At 47.5% G+C, this 16,039-nt stretch overlaps 1 protein-coding gene across 6 annotated transcripts in view; it reads right to left on the minus strand.

The window, feature by feature from the left end:
• Positions 1–16,039, minus strand: part of LOC145963888 (uncharacterized) — a 95,697-nt gene that overhangs the window by 22,555 nt on the left and 57,103 nt on the right. For all 6 annotated transcript variants that reach the window (XM_083086223.1, XM_083086214.1, XM_083086195.1 and 3 more), the window contains one exon: positions 14,106–15,459. In XM_083086223.1, the coding sequence (XP_082942349.1) occupies positions 14,106–15,215 (1,110 nt within the window). In that variant the 5' untranslated portion in view covers positions 15,216–15,459. The remainder of the gene's footprint in view (positions 1–14,105; positions 15,460–16,039) is intronic.

A 16,039-nucleotide genomic window follows, 5' to 3' on the forward strand; every position in this document is an offset into this window, starting at 1 on the left:
CACGAAGCCCTATTCTCATCGAGCTCGCTCGCACGCGATGTTCCCGTCTCCCTCTTTCCTATCGCGCTTCTCTCTCTCTTTCCACCTCTTTAGCTTAAAGCCGGGCTCCCGCGACTACCGTGAGTTTTACGACCCGCTGCGGCGGCGGAAGTTGGAAATTTCGCACGTTAAGGCAGACACGGCGGAGCGCGCGGGACGGGGAACGCGGAAAGCACCGAGGGACGTCGGCGGGTGCGACCGCGGAAAAGTTACCAAGATAAGAGCGAAGGCGACGGCGGAGTGGCTGTCGCACCCGCCACGCCGCTCGCCTCCTCCTCGTGTCGCCTGTCTCGCGATAGCGCGGGGTTAATTCGGTCGAGAGGCGAGCGGGAGAGATGGAGACGAAGAGGAAAGGGGAGCGGGAGGGGAACGGACGACAGCAGGGGTTCGCACCTCGGGGTTTAGCCGAGGGACGGCAAAGTGCGAGGAGAACGAGAGAGCGGAAGGACGCAGGACGCGTTTAACGCCTGGGGGATGAATCCAATTACACGCAAACCTCGCGCCTACGACCCATTACGTCGTCCCGCCGTCTTTATCTTATAGCCGGATAGCGCGCGAAAGAGAACGTCTCTCTCTCTCTCTTTCTGTCTCTTTTCCTTTTTCTTCGCGCGGTTCGCTACGTCCGTGAGGTGCTTTGGACCGTGGATAGCCGGAGTACAGTACCGCTCTTTCCGGACGCAGCCGGCCCGTGCATACGCTTCCCGTTCCTTCGTCTCTCTTCTTCTCTCCTTCCACGCATTCCGCTTCCGCTGCTCTTTATCTCGACCACCGACGACTCTAACTCGCTTATACGCGGACGGATTTGCGGCGCATCCGTTTTATCCCAGTTCGCTCTCTCTTCGCCAACCGCTCTGCGATTTCTCGTCACATCGTCGACCACTTGTTTTTCTCTCTTTCTCTCTCTTGCTTTTTCCTACCATTCTCCTTCTTCGATTCCTCTGCACATATATATCTCTCTTTCTCTCTCTTCGTCCGTCTCTTTCTATGCACACGTACACAGACACATACACACGCACGCGCTCTTTCCCTCGTTCTCTCAGCTTTTCTACCTGCCTGCCCGCTCGCGTTAACCGGCGCTCGTATTTTAGTGTTCCATCCACCTTCTCTCCCTCTCTCCTCCCTTCCTTGTCGTCCTTCTCCCTCATACCACGTCGGCGAAGCAACAAATTCCGCGACCCTCCAATTACCCCGGGGTCGGGAGTTTTGCCCGGCCGTTTTTAGATTTAAATGTCCGTGCCCCGACTTCTTTCATGGCGCCACGAACCACCGCAGCCGCCGCCGCCACCGCCACCGCCACCGCCACCGCCACCGCCATCGCCACCGCCATCGCCATCGCCATCGCCATCGCCGCCGCCGCCGCCTGGGAAATCGATGGTCCCGTCGCCCTATGTGGAACTCGTTCGCGCGAACTCGCTTCGCTAGTGGATCGAATAGAACGGAAGCGCCGTCGGCGAATGACAATGGGAGGGAGACCGATTGTAAGGCTTCCCGAGTGCGAATTTCGACGCGATTTAATTCCTAATCGTGCTCATTATTTTGTATTTGTTATTGCATAATATATAATAATTTATAATATACTCATGATTTTTATGCGAATATTCTTAATTTCTTGTATATCGTTATTTTTTTTTTTAATGTAATAATTGCGAACTTGGAGCATTTGAGTGGACTTTGATAAATGGCATACTTGGCGAAAGATTGAATGATGCGTCTTTAAGATTTCATGCAATTTACTTGCGTTCTTTTTTAAATAAATTCATCTCTACAAAACAGTTTAATATTTTCCGTGACTGTGATACAGCAAAATAATGAGCATAACCGCTTTTGATATCTTTAAATTATGAAATAACGGCAATATACAATATGTCACATATGACTTTCAACTTAAAAATAAAAACAAAGATTTAGTGTTACATTTATCGCGAGAATGCTAATATTAGTAGCTTAATTGTAGCCAGACATTGAAATATTTTGTGAAAAAACGATCTTTATACCATAAATCAATATCAGATATTCGAGTTAGATATGTCTTGCTAAAATATTCACGATAATACAAATACTTTTGCAATTTTGCGCTCTATTTTTGTCACGTTAGTTAACTAATAACGGAACACATAAATCTTGTATTTCAATCAGTGATCGTGAAACTATACAAATTTCCCCGAAACGCGGAGAAAATTTGCTCTTTCCCGGTATTAAATTGATAGTCAAACATATTTTAACTCGAGTGTAAAAATAAAAATCCAGTATATTTTCAGGATTTGTAATATCGAAACAAAAATTCAATACGCGCTGCGAAAATACAGAGAGTTCGAAGGGAAAAGTCAATATTTCTCCGATATATTTCGAATCGACATTTCGGGAACAAAGATTTTTTCCCGGAAAACGGATTAACGGTACGAACTCGTTGAAAATCGCCGGCTGCGCGACTCCGATCGGCGAGTTTTCGCTCGTTTCACGCTGGCTGCAAAAGAAAACGAGCGAAACGAGACGAGCCGGGCAACAGCCGTACCAAGCCGAGAATTCGAAGAAAGTTCGTCGCGGTCGGTTAAACGGTCGAAGAAAATTGCGCGGCGCGCCTCTCGTCTCTCGCTCCGTTTCGCTTAGTCTCGCGGCGACAGATCGGGCGTATCGATCGCGCTCGTCGCCGCACAACGCCGACCAAGGAATAATATCTCGCCGCGGAGCGGTGCGAAAATCGATCATGTCGCGATGGCGAAGTCCGTCCGGAACGGAACGGAACAGCCCGGCCCGGCCCCGCTTATCCCGCCGGCGGATCAAAAAGGAAAGAAGCGGAACGACCAAGTGCCGACTCACGCGGCGCGCTATCTGACGGGACAATCGATATCGTTGTCGAGGGAGATAATTCCGGGCGGCGGCAGCGGTAGCGAGAGTCACATTCGGGCCCGATAACTATACACGGACACCTATACACGCGTATATATACCTATACAGCCGCGTGTTATCGTTTATGCATTTTACGCAGATCGCCTCGCGATAACGCAGACGGTGCTCTTGGCGCGAAAGTGCCGGATAAGGCGTTATCGGATATCGATTCGATCGTCGAAGGAAAAATGTAACGATCCTCCTATTTCCAGGCGATTATAGAGATTATAGCGATTACGGCCAATAGGCGCGAAAATGCAAGTTTGCCGGTGTATTCTCGCCCGTGTTAAAAATAACTGTCGCACACATTCGAATGCGCTTAATCGCGCTGTGGAATAATCGCGACAGTCCGGTCGTAATTTTCGAGCGGCGCGTTTTATCGCGAAACCCGATCCATAAATGCACGGTTAATTGCGCCGCTCGAGTGATTAGTTCGACGAACAAGCACGTCACAATCGCCGCCTACGCACATGGCCGCACACCGCCGACAGATTTGCGGAAGCTGCTGCCCGGTTTGACATTTCGCAGCCTTTCAATGTATTCCAGACGCGAAGCCGTTAGGTAAAGCCGGTCCGAGCAAAGATTCGAAAGATACGCCGGGATTTACTTGCCTTAATGAAGAGAGCACCATGACCGATCGATGAGCCCAGCTTGAATCCTAATACTGTGCCGGTCACGTGCAGGCTGACAAACAAACTGCGAAGCACCGGTGGGTCCGGGGAATAGAGAAAAGCGAGGGCATTTGCCGAAAATCCGTGCGGTGAGAGGGGAGCACAATGGACCTCCAGCAGTCGACCACAATCAACGAAAGCTTCCCGAACTCATCCCGGAGGTGACGAGCCATGAACGACCCCTTACCTCTTTTCCAAGGTCGACGATCTCACCTCGCGTGAGCCCGTAGTAAATCATTCTAGATCTCGGGCCCTCAGTTTGGGACTTCACGGACTTCGGAGTTAGACAAGTTCTTACGATTCTTACGAACGGCTTACGCGTTTCAAGCTCCTATTATGTCGGAATGCACGTCGGAGTGTTGCCATATGCAGCGACAGCCGGACGCTCCATAAATAGCGATTTGGGGTTACGTCGAAGAACCGTAGCATCCGAAGTATGCGCGGAGAATAAAATATTCACCTATATAGATTTCTCGCAAGCGTGTCTTAACGTAACATTTTGCGCTCTTTATAGCATTTAAAAAAAGCGAAATAAACTTATATTAAATATTTTCGATTCTTTCAAATTTTTTAAATGCAAAGATACATCTATAGAATATTATTTTTGTGATTCTAGTAAGTAGAATACAGGACACTTTTATTTTTTGATATCTCTCTCCGCTGATAATTTTAATCTCTGCGGAAAAACCTCGTTGAAAAATAAAAAGCGTATAATAAAGCTTCGATAAAGCCTCGATCAAGAGATGACAATATCGCTTTCGAGAAGAGAGCCGGTCCACACACTTCCGGTAGCCACGGCCCATAAATTGCTGCAGCTTGCACACCGCGGAGCATCCTCGGTGGTGTTTATAGCGGCGGATAACAAAGAAAGTAACAGAAACGCCAAAGTGGTAAGAGAGGCGCGGCTAATTGGCCGTGGATACCGGATACCGGGTGCGAGGAGTTTCACTCGAGAGCTCGTTTCTATATATCTTTCTCTCTCTCTCTCTCGCCGTCCTCGTCTATCTTGCGCGCGGCATTCACTTCGGTCCCGGCGATCGTCGTCCCCGGGGAGTCGGGGAAACGTGTGCCGGATGCTCTAGCGAGGCTTCGCACGGACTTGTCGACTTGAGGACTCGGTCGCGAGGGAATCGAACAATCGTACGATATCGAGAAAGAAACTTGATCTTTGAAAAAAATAATATTGTAAATATAAAAAATATAATACCTTTGCGATGTAAAAGTAAGCAGAAATTTTCGCGGAATATCTAAAGATAAGTTAATTAAAAATCTTGATCTCTCAAAAATATTTAATTTCTTTCGATATATTATAATTGTTGTAATTAGTAATAAATGATGATACTTGTGTCTTTAATTTAAACCTTGCGCTACGCTATGTACTCTTAAATAATAACGAAATTAAAAGACTAAATGACTATTAGAAATGACTATTTACAATTTCGAAAGTGATACATGAAACAATAAAGACTTAATCTCAAGATCAAATTACTGCAGTCAGACTGTGCAATCTCGTACGTTGATATGAATGATCATTAAAGCGTTTCGAGACATTTCAAAAATCATGAGCATAACAGAATATTGAAATATATATATCTTCGATATATTATGTAGGATAAGAGATACATATGATGTATCAAAATCGATTCTTTTATTATTTATAGATTTTTCATTCTATAACGTATATAAATATAATGATGGTAATGTATAAAAATGTATATTATTTTATGTTATATTATGACCAAATACAGTTGAAAACGATTTTCTTAAAGAGGGACTGCTACATTTTCTTCCAACTGTGTCTAATTGCCTCGATTCTTTTTTTCTTTCTTGTTTGGATCCATTATAATAATTCGCACCATAGTCTCTCGAAATCACGTCGTTCTCCGAAATCCTAAAAGGCACCCGGCAGTTTCACAAAGAGAAAGGTAATTGGTAGTACCTATGGCGAGCGATACGGAGGATCCGGAATATCCCACGGGAAGCGGCGAACTCCGTTCCTTCCCGCGAAGCTTCCCGAATAGGAGATCCGTGAATAAGTAGTTCGGGAGCTTATTTGTAGCGAAGGGGGTTGGCGAGCGCGCGGTCGTTGGAAAGGGGTCGATACATATCGCGATTTGCCGCGCTGTCGGGTTATCGGATAGGTATATCGGTCGACGAGCAGAAGGGAGAGGTCGGTAGAAGGGAGGTCGATTCCCTGTCTAACTCTACCGGGTCGACCCCCGCCCTAAACGTCTAAGCGCCCACGCCCGCATCATCGGGTGTCAGGCCGCCTACGATAGATAAGAATCATCAAGGCGTGCTCTATCGGTCTCATCTCCGGCCACCCTCTTACAATCTCTCTCGCGCGCTCTTTCGGCCTCCTCTCTCGGGACATCAGCGGCGACGGAGGCTATAGAATACGGCTCTTCAAGGAAAAACGAGAGAGAACGGTAAGAAGGAAGAGGACGACGAGGACGGAAGAGACCCGTTGACGCCGCTCGCGCACGGGACGAGGACGGAAGGTTTCTCGGCGTTGCACGTCGTTGCACAGACGAATCGAGGGACACGGAGTCTATTTTTGTCGGGTGGCTGCGGCGGTGGCGGGACAAAAAGCTTGCGGCTTCTACCCCGTCTCTCTTTCTCTCTTTTTCTTTTTCTTCAACCGCTTTTTTCTGCATTTCCCTCTCCATCCCTCCTTCTTCTCCTCTCTTCCCTTTCGCCACGGCGGTTCCTCTCGCTCTTTTTTTCTTCTCTCTTGCTACGCCTCTTTTTATGCCACCGCACAATCCCAGTCCTTCTCTCTCTTCACCCGACGCGCGCATTCTCCCTCGTCCCTTTTTCTCCAGCGTTCTTCCTCTGCCTCTTGCTCCTGAACGCAACCATCTCCGTCGCTTTTTCGCCGATGTTCCCTCCTACCTCTCCCTCTCCCCTGTGCCCTTTTCCTGACGTGAAACCGATCGCGCACGCGAGCAAGCGAGAGCAGAGACCAGAATCGTGTAGAGAACGAGGGAGAAAGAGAGAGAAAGCGAATCCGAGTCCCGTATACACACGAGCGAGCGAAAACGCGCCGCAGGAGTGCCGGCATGAAAGAAAGAGAGGCAGGAAGAAGAGATCAGGGAGGGAGGGGGGATATACCGGGGAAGAGCGATGCGATACGCCGCGGGCGGAAAGAGGAAGAGGAAGGAGAGAAACGTGGATGCTGAAGAGCGGACGTGCGAGCGGGACGCCGCGAACGAGTGGAACGAGATAGATCGCGGATAGAGAGCCAGAGAGAGAGCGCGGTCGGTAGGTAGGTGTCGGAGAGAGAAAGCGAGAGGTAGAATGGAACGGGCGGAGGTTGGCAAGCAGGTTGGGGAAAAAGGCCGAGGCTCCCTTGGCGGCCCGCTACTAATTGCCGCCGGCCGCGGTTACGTGCCGCGCGTTATAGCCGCTGAGTGCGCGAGGGGACCGAGGGAACGGGGCGGCCGGGACCCCAGGACTTAGCCGTCCAGAACGGCTCAGCCGGTCCCGAGTTCTCGACGCGGCGCGTACGCGCTCTCGATCCGCGCGCTTTCATTCCGCGTAGCCGGCGGACGAACAGCGAGCCGGTATGTCGGCCGGTATGCGAACCACCGGCAAAATCTCTTCTCGAGAGAGAGAGAGAGCAGCGACGAAATTCGCCCCGCTAGGCGGAGAGATATTCCGCGGTCCTAACGAATGCGTGCGCCACCGATGGGAACGATCGAGTGCATTCGAAACGAAATGTAGGAACTTAGGCTCCATATGAGTCCAATTATGTAATTAATGCGATATTGTATGCAGGAATTTGACATTCGTGTCGTATTTTGCTATAGTCTCCTAATCGCATTTTGAAAATTCGCATATTCCTTCGCAAATCTTGTCCCAATATTTTTATTAGACAAAAAGTCATGCCAAATTATTTCAAAAATATCATCGAGCCTCTTATGTAAAATCTTAATGCAAAAATTGATAAAAATATAGAATGTAATAATTTTAAGAGGATATCCTGATATAGAAAGATATATGTATGTGAATATATATGTACATGTCATATTTCGGATGTGTGTTAATTTTTGGAGCAGAGGATATACATTGCTAACAGTATCCCGGGGGTGAACCAGAAACTCTGCTCCTGTTAGTTCATTTACAGAGTAAGCGTACCGAGTTAAGGCCCGGAAATCCAGATTGCAGTGTAGTATTTCACGCTACCATGGCTGCTCTGTCGCTTCTAACACCGTTCTTCCTATCCATGCACCTAGTGCAGCGAGTTGTCTGTTTTAATGCCTGGCAAATTTTGCGCCGCTCTGCTTTCTTCGCGGATTGTTTCGCGGAAAGAATTCGCAGGATGAATTCATCTGCATTCACCCTTCTCTTCATCTCTTTCGAGAACAGCAAGATTAATCCTCTCGTGACTGCATTTTAATCTCTTCGGGAAAAATAATGCTCATCTTTCACGATACTTTACATTTTTTTGATTTCTTTATAAATTTAACTTTATAAATCTAATAAAAATTTAGAATTGAACCACTTTTCTTATCAGACGAAAAGTTGTTCTTGAAGAAACCAAAGTTATCTTTTTATGTTTAAAATTCTTCGGATAAATATCTAGTGTAGATTTCATAAATTTATTTAAAATTCGGCTTTTTCGATCAAGTTGGAATTTATACCACAGAATTCCAACTTGATCGAAAGAATGATTCACGTAAATTAAGAGAAGAACACATAACGTTACATAATAATGTGGCAAATTGGTGGTGAAAAGTTCCTAATTTTAGTAGGCGAAAAATTCGGAGTAACGAAGGGGTTAATCTCGGAGCATTAGCACGAGCGCACGAACGAAGAGCGTGCACTTTGGTTATCGATACGAAGATAGCAGCGATAACAATCTTTACCCAACATTACCCTCGTGATAAGCCGTAGACTTATAGCTTAGCTCCTCTCTCTCTCTCTCTCTCTCTCCCAGATTTTATAAATAAAATTCTGCTTGCGCAATGGACCGAGTTTCATCATCGCGAGGAAAAACATCAGGCATAAAATACGGCGCGACAATCTAATTTCGTTAACCGATTTGCATCATCGATATTAGAAGGAATTCTATAAAAATTTTAATATTACTTTAATATAGTAAATAATGTATATCTCGAAAAATATTGTTTCGTTTTAATAATTAAAATTGAACTCAAAAACATACTACAAAAGTTTTCTCTCAAATTTAATTACTGTAACATATTGCGTTCTATTGTTGAAAATGTATACAACTTGAGCGATATCGTTATTATATTTATAACATATCCATCCCAAATAGATACGTTTTTCGTAAAAGTTAATGTATTTATTATTTTATTGCGAAAAAAATATTTCCCTCTTTTTTCCTCTGTGTAAAAAGTACAATTTTAAAAAGTATTGTCTTTTAAAAATCGAGCACGGGGGCGAGGGTTCTGTGCGGATCAGTGTGGCATGCTAAAAATAAAAATTCCCGCACGAAGCTCCCGTCGTTGTCGTCGTGGTCGTTCGGAACCCTCTGTTCGTCCCTCACGGAGAGAGACCTCACGCGTTTCTCTTTAGTGCGTGACTCAGCAGGGCCGAAACACAGCGAGTATACGCCTCGAAGCCACCCTCGTTGTAGCCTCCCCCCTATCCCTTTACCGCCGCCGCACTTCCCATCGGGTCCCGTCCACCGCCGGTGCCCGAATGCAACCAGGCGGCGAACCCTGGTGCTCCCGACACAGACACGCACATATACGTATATACACACGTAAGGGAGCGCGCGCACGTACTTTCATTATCGAGGCAGGGGCGGTGATAATAATCAAGCGCTGCTGCCTGAACTACGCTAAGGGCTAGGCCGAAGGGCGCGCGGAGCGATCTTATATACGGAATATATCAGCATCGAACACCATTACGAGGCGCGACTGTTAACGGATGTTGCTTTTTTTATCTCGCCTTCTATCGACATCGATACTCGCGGAATCGAATAACGTGATTTATTTTACACATCACCTAAAATCTGTGCGTATATATTCTCGAAGAGCTAAAATTTAGAAATTAAAATACCTAAATCTTTTCAGAGATAAACAATTTCCAATTGTAATCCTATTTATAAGATACGCCGATTAAAATCGACGAAAAGTGAGGAAATTGAATGCGATGAAACGGTAAAAGTAAATTTTGCTGCAGAAATCAAATAAAGTTTTCTCCCCGCAAGTTTTCCAATAATTATTCCTCTTTTAGAAAACATCACGCTACATCGGCCGGTCGATCGCGATTTATTTACGCGTTCTTATCAGTGCGGCCTATTTGTAGCTGTCGGAAGAGAGAAAAAAGAGATGTGAAACAAAGACGAGGAAAAAAAAGGGAACCATTAGCGAAGAATTCGTAGCGTTCGCCAAAAATGCAGAGGACCTCGGGATCGTGTCGCTTTACCCATTCCGCCTTGCTACTCTCCTCCGGTGAAGGAGGTCAACTGTTTTATTGGCTAAGGGTCGCGGCACACGCCCTCGGAACCACGGTTTCGGTTAACCGAGCCAAACCCCCGAAAGCGGAGCGAGGAATTATCGCCTTGGTTAACCTCCGCGCGCGCGGATCGTCTTTTTCCTTGTTCACGTCTTGCCACCTATTCCACGGATGTCCTAGTTCCCCTTGTCCCATTGATTAAAAACTTCCAGCAGCGCTCCCCGGGCGCTCGCAATTTTCCCCAGAAATATCGTTGTTAGATGTCATCAGGTATTTAACATATCAGGTATTTAGAGATTATTTATTATATTCATGCTATTTTTGTATGAATTCATGCTATTTTTGTATGTCACAGAAATCATCAGAAAACAAGAATGAAAAGTCTGATTCAACATAGCGAATAAAAGGCGAGAAGACAGTCTAACAATAAGATCTTTATATGCATGCGCGTTAGTATGTGTGTGTAGCAAATATAATCTAACTTTGATTAAATTTATAAAATATATAAATTTCTCTCTTCCTTTTTCTCTTTTAAGCTTATTAAAATTCATTATTTTATTACGCACATTAACGATTGTATCTATAAACGTTTTTTTTTTCACGCAAACTGCAGAATCTTTACGAAAGATAAATATTAATGTGTGATTATTACGTGTTTTTTACATTTTTATCAAATATCGAAATTACGTGTCGAATCGCTATAGCCAACCTAATAACGCTGCAATTCGAGCAGGGCAAGAAGAGAAAAAAAAGTTTCCGCCGTCGCACGCACGAGAACGACGAGCGGAGCACTTACGCACGTGTGCTCACACACATACACCCACACACATAGCTGCGACTACATGCCGGCGGGCCCGTGCTTGTACGGGACCTTTAGCGGCTCACAAGCCGCAGTCGGGACGATCAATGACAACCTCTCTCTCGTTGCATCCTCGTCGGGTTCACCGATATAAGCACGGTTAGTTCGCTCTCTCTCTTTCTCTCTCCCTGCGTCGTAATCACGAGAAAGAAGGACGGAGAAAACGACGTGGCAAGACGAGGAGAGAGCATACCAGCGCTCCCTCTCAATCAAGATAGACGCGCGAGAGGCTTAGCACCGAGAGAGGAGGCAAACACGGCGGCGTTTCTCCTCACGAGGGGAGCAAGCGAGAACGTCTCGAAGCCACAGCCAACGGAGCCCGACGAGAGGGGAGACTTATACCGCTTCGAGTCTTGGAATCGGAGTCTCGTAGTCGGCGCGGGGGTGGGGTGAAGGGAGGAAACGAAGGGTGGCCGGTGTAGAGAGACTGTGCAAGAAAGGCACGAGGAAGGCACGGAACCGTAGCGAGACGGAGAAGAGGAGAGCACGAGCGGCCGGTAGACGGCACATGGAGCGAGACAAAATAGTGGGGAAGGATGTAGAGAGAGAGAGAAGCAAACATAGAACAGGAGGAAGCGAAACGGACGGGAGGAAGAGCCGCGGCCTGTCTGTGCCTCTGCTTCGGAAAGTGACTAATGACTGGCCAGACCTACTCTTCTGCCACCCTCGAGGCGAGCGAGCGAAAGGGACCGAGTGGAGCAGAAGAGAGAGGAGAGGAAGGAAAGCTCCTCTCTCCCGTGAGAGTTATCGCGGTGGCGAACCTTTCCTCTCCGCCGTTGTTATCTCGCGGCTCTCGACGACGGTCAACCGTGAAAAATGAGTGTCGCGAGCGGGTGATATTTTGCGGGACGCCGTGAACGGAAATGGAGTGGTGAGAGACAGAGAGCGAGAGAGAGAGAAAAAAGGACGGGGAGAATCTCGGAAGGCACGCAAAATCCCGTCGCCGCCGCTGGGCGAGAGAAGGATGAATCCTTCGCCTCTCCGACCACCCGGAACTGTGAATCCCGATCGATGGACCCGAGCGAGCGAGCGAAGCGGCGGAATTCTAAGCGCGCCCGCTGTGCTCTTCCTTTTCCGTGAGAAAGAGTGCCGCTTCGGCGCCCGGAATCCCACGCCATCGCGACGCGCGCCTCAGATTCACGCAAACAGCAACTATGAGGTGCAACTAATAGAACTGCAATTTTAACAGGGAGAGAAAGGACGTCCAGATTAGTTACTTCCCTTCTTCACTCGACGAATATATAAATTAGATTCGCGAACGAGAAGATTGTATGTGTATATATATTCATGCGTTTGATTCTATAGACTGTATGCCATTTAATAATAATAATCCTAGTTGATTACGAAAACTATAATGTAGTGACGACGAGCAGTTGGACAGACTTCAACTTGACGTTTACCGAGTCGCCGCGATTTCGCAATGAAATAAAATTCACTACGATTTATCAAGAAAATTATCGGATAAAATAACGCTGAACTCGAGAGGCGACGACTGATTTTTGTAAGACTGGATCGCGCGGTATGCTACGTTAGGCAAAGAAAACTGTGAAAGCGTCCGCCTCTCGCGATAGAGTGAAATGTAATTGAGCAACGGGGAAAAAGTGTACGCTATGCGAGAGAAAGAGAGAGCGTCTCTTACCGCGTGTGAACACCTCTCACAGATATACGGATGATAACGGGGCATCGTCGTGTCCTGATAGAGGAAACGATAGTACCGAGAAAATAAATGTTCGCGACAATTTTGACGAATTATTCCTCCCGACAATATTCTAGAGGATTTGCAAAAATATCATGTAATCATAAAAAAAGGAAATGCTATAAAATATAATAAAATTCAAGCTGTTGTACGATAATTTTAATTTATATATATTAGAAAAGTATTTTTTAAGAATGTATCGGTTTCATTTATATATAATCAACGCATCACAAATTTCGATCTCGATGTCGAAACGTATATATATAAATCAATTTTACAGATTAGATTATCACTTCGTTTATCGGCTTATCCATAACCATGACCAGTTTAATCAAGACGTTCCAGCGAGTAAATCACAGGATATTCCCGGAATATCCAGCGCAGGCCCGATAGGGCGTGCACGATGACGTGGCGCTGTCTAAGTAATTTAACGCGTTATCGGATAGCCTTAAAGTAGCGTATCAGGCATGAGGAGGCGAAGCAAGAGCTCCTCTCTCGCAGGCTTCGTTTTGCCGGCTTCCCTGCGAGAAGACGCGGATAGAAAATCGCGGAAGCTGCGCCAGAGAGAGACCGACCAGACGAATGGCGTGGCGCGAAACGGCCTCTCTCTTTTCCTTCGTTTTTTTCTCTTTCACTCCGAGCTTGGCAAGGCTCCGGCAAGTGGATCGAAGCGCCGTTGCATCGACGTAGGTCTCCTTCCTTCCTCCCTCCCCTTCTCACCGACGAACGAGGTGGCGGCGTCGGCCACCGGCCGTGCCGTTACACGAGCGTATATACATAATTAGACGCAATTAAGCGGCCCCCTTATCTGCGCGAGCTTTCCATCTCTCTCTCTCCCTCTCTCTTGCTTTCTGAATATACCGCGCCCGAGATTTCTCGCAGTTTTTCTACTCGCCGTGAAGATAAATTCCACCGACCCGTAAACCTCGGGTTTCAGTAGACCGGCTGCGGTCTGCTCTTTTCCGCACACGGTCACCGCTCGCGAAACGACCAATCTGCGTGAATAAAAGCCCGAAAGTCAATTTTCCAGGAATAAGGATAAGAAGGTAGAATTTACTGAATATAGGACGCGAGAAAATTGTTATAATCGCTTCTTCTTCGCCCTAAGCATTTCTCTTACGAGTATCACTCGTAAAATACAACGAAAGATGGACGTATATATCAATATGCGAATCTTGATGCAGAAATATGTTTAATTTTATCCGAATCCTCCCGCATTTATGCTTTACGTTAAATAAAGCTGTATACATTTAAAAGCTCGTAAGTAAACAAATGCAAATTCTATCATAAAAAATATGCCAACGTAAAACTCGTCTATCGCGCTTCATTTATTAATCTAAATCACGGTGACTCTTCGAACGACAAAGATTATATCTTGACGTCTCTCTCGCGAGCGCTCTTAATCCTCCTTTCAACGATCATTCTACCCGACCAACGAGCTCTACCTGCTGAGAAAGCTCGTTTCCCGAGGAACGTTTCTCGCAACTACAGGAGACAGGATAATTCGTTTGGACGTACTCACCTTGTTGTGCGGCGGCTGCGTGGGCACGTAGAGCGGTGGATCCAATCCCGGGCTCGTGACGGCGTGACGTCCGATAATCCTGTCGGCCGGTTTCGCGTCGTAGCCTTCCGGCTGACCGATATGGAAACCCTTGCTCTTGACCCAGAAGCGGAACTTGCTGTTCTCCGCGCTGTTCACTTCCTCGCCCCGCAACGTCCTCAGGATACGCGCGTATTTCTTGATAGTGATGGTCTTAGTCTTGGCCAGATCGCCATACGTCTTGATCACCCACGGTTGATAAGCGTTGAACATAGCGTCGTTTTGAAATTTCCTCGGCGAAGCGGCGGCCACGTCGGCTCCGTTCGGGCTCTTTTGCGCGTACGAGCCGCCGTTGACATTCGACAACGCTATTCCGCTCTTCGTGTCTACGGCGGCGGAGCCGTTCGTCGCGTATCCGCTGTTTAACGAGTTGGCGACGCCGGAAGCAGCCAAGGAACTGCCGGTCATGTTGGAAATGTCGAGGTACGAGACGGACGAGCTCTTACCGAGGTTCGTGGCGTTCCCAACGAAGGTCGCCATGGAGGTCGACATGTACGGTGGTATCGGTGCAGGAGGCATGCCGAGGCTTCCGGCGCACAGGCCGGCCGTTTGTCCGCCCGTCAAACTGAGCCCGGTCACGGAAGCGTAAGACAGCACGTCCGACATGCTTGACGTAGTCGTCCAGCTGGTCGAGAGCGCGGTGCCGTTCGATATATCGCTCGTCGAGGAAGAGGCAGCCGAGGTGGCAGCCGTCGAAGTGGACGACGACTTGGTCTGAGTGGCCGATCTAGAGATGGAAGTTCCGCGACTCCTCGAGTTGTGGCTGTCGGTCGAGGTACTCGTGGTTGAACAAGAGGAACTACTACCCTTCGCTCCGCTCGTCGAAGTCCCGCGGGACTTCTTCGTCGGCGGCTCGTCCCGAGAGCCGTTCATCGAGTTCAGATTGCCGTGAGACGGGCTGTTGTTGTTCTCGTTCCTCAAGCGCTTGCTCGATGACGACGTACTCGTCGTGGATGGCGACTGGCTCGAAGGAGTTGGCGAACTGTTCACCGGCGCTCTGCGACGAAGACCCATCATTGTCGTGCTGGCCATACTTGCGTCGTTCGCGTGTTTACGCCTCGCGAATGGCCTTCTGTTCTTCGCCGTTATCTTGCAACCGGCACATCGACACTAAGCACTGCAAGCACCAAAGTTACACTGCGGGGATTATCCACGATCGCTCGTTCGAGATTCAACGAGTCGTTTGCGGCGACATTAACACCGTATCGTTCGAGAAACGCCCCGGCGTTTTTCTTCGGGGATGACGATGACAGCGACGACGCTGATGATGCTGCGCCTGGAAACAAAAGAGGGACGAAATGTGACGAGGAAAATTAGCTATGCGCAATTAAGCGGCGGAAACGTTTAAGCGCGAGGGCGCCGCTAATGGACTACTAGCCGAGCGGGTGGAGGCTATCGTCAGTGGGAGAAGTAGATTATAGCTGCTCGGATATAATACGCGGCAGAAATTCACTCGGGAAATTGACTCCCGTCGCCTTCCACTTTCTGTCCGATAATAGACGCGCGGCACGGTCGCCCTGCGCGCAAAAAAAAAACTCTCGCCGCGAAAAACTCCCCGGTCTATATTCTCCGCTCGACCAGATCCGATCACTCTCGTCTCTCTCGGAGCTTATTCAGAGGCTCCAACGTAAAGGCATCCAGCGAGCCATTTATTTTCAAAGTGACGCGAGCAAAATTTCAGAAATTTCGCTAAAATTGAGAGATTAGTTTGTATTTCTAGTTTATTTAGCTTATTCAGATTCGAAACCTGTTGCTTTTCAAATAAACGACTCATCTAGAGAATCTAAATTTCTTTTTTTTTTCATTTTTGAAAATACAATCACGTTACTGTTATCGTAAATAATGCAAAACTTTTC

Source organism: Camponotus vicinus, unplaced genomic scaffold (genome assembly GCF_025532165.1).
Source record: "Camponotus vicinus isolate PSW18456_S1 unplaced genomic scaffold, iyCamVici1.0 SCAF_1, whole genome shotgun sequence".
NCBI lineage: Eukaryota > Metazoa > Arthropoda > Insecta > Hymenoptera > Formicidae > Camponotus > Camponotus vicinus.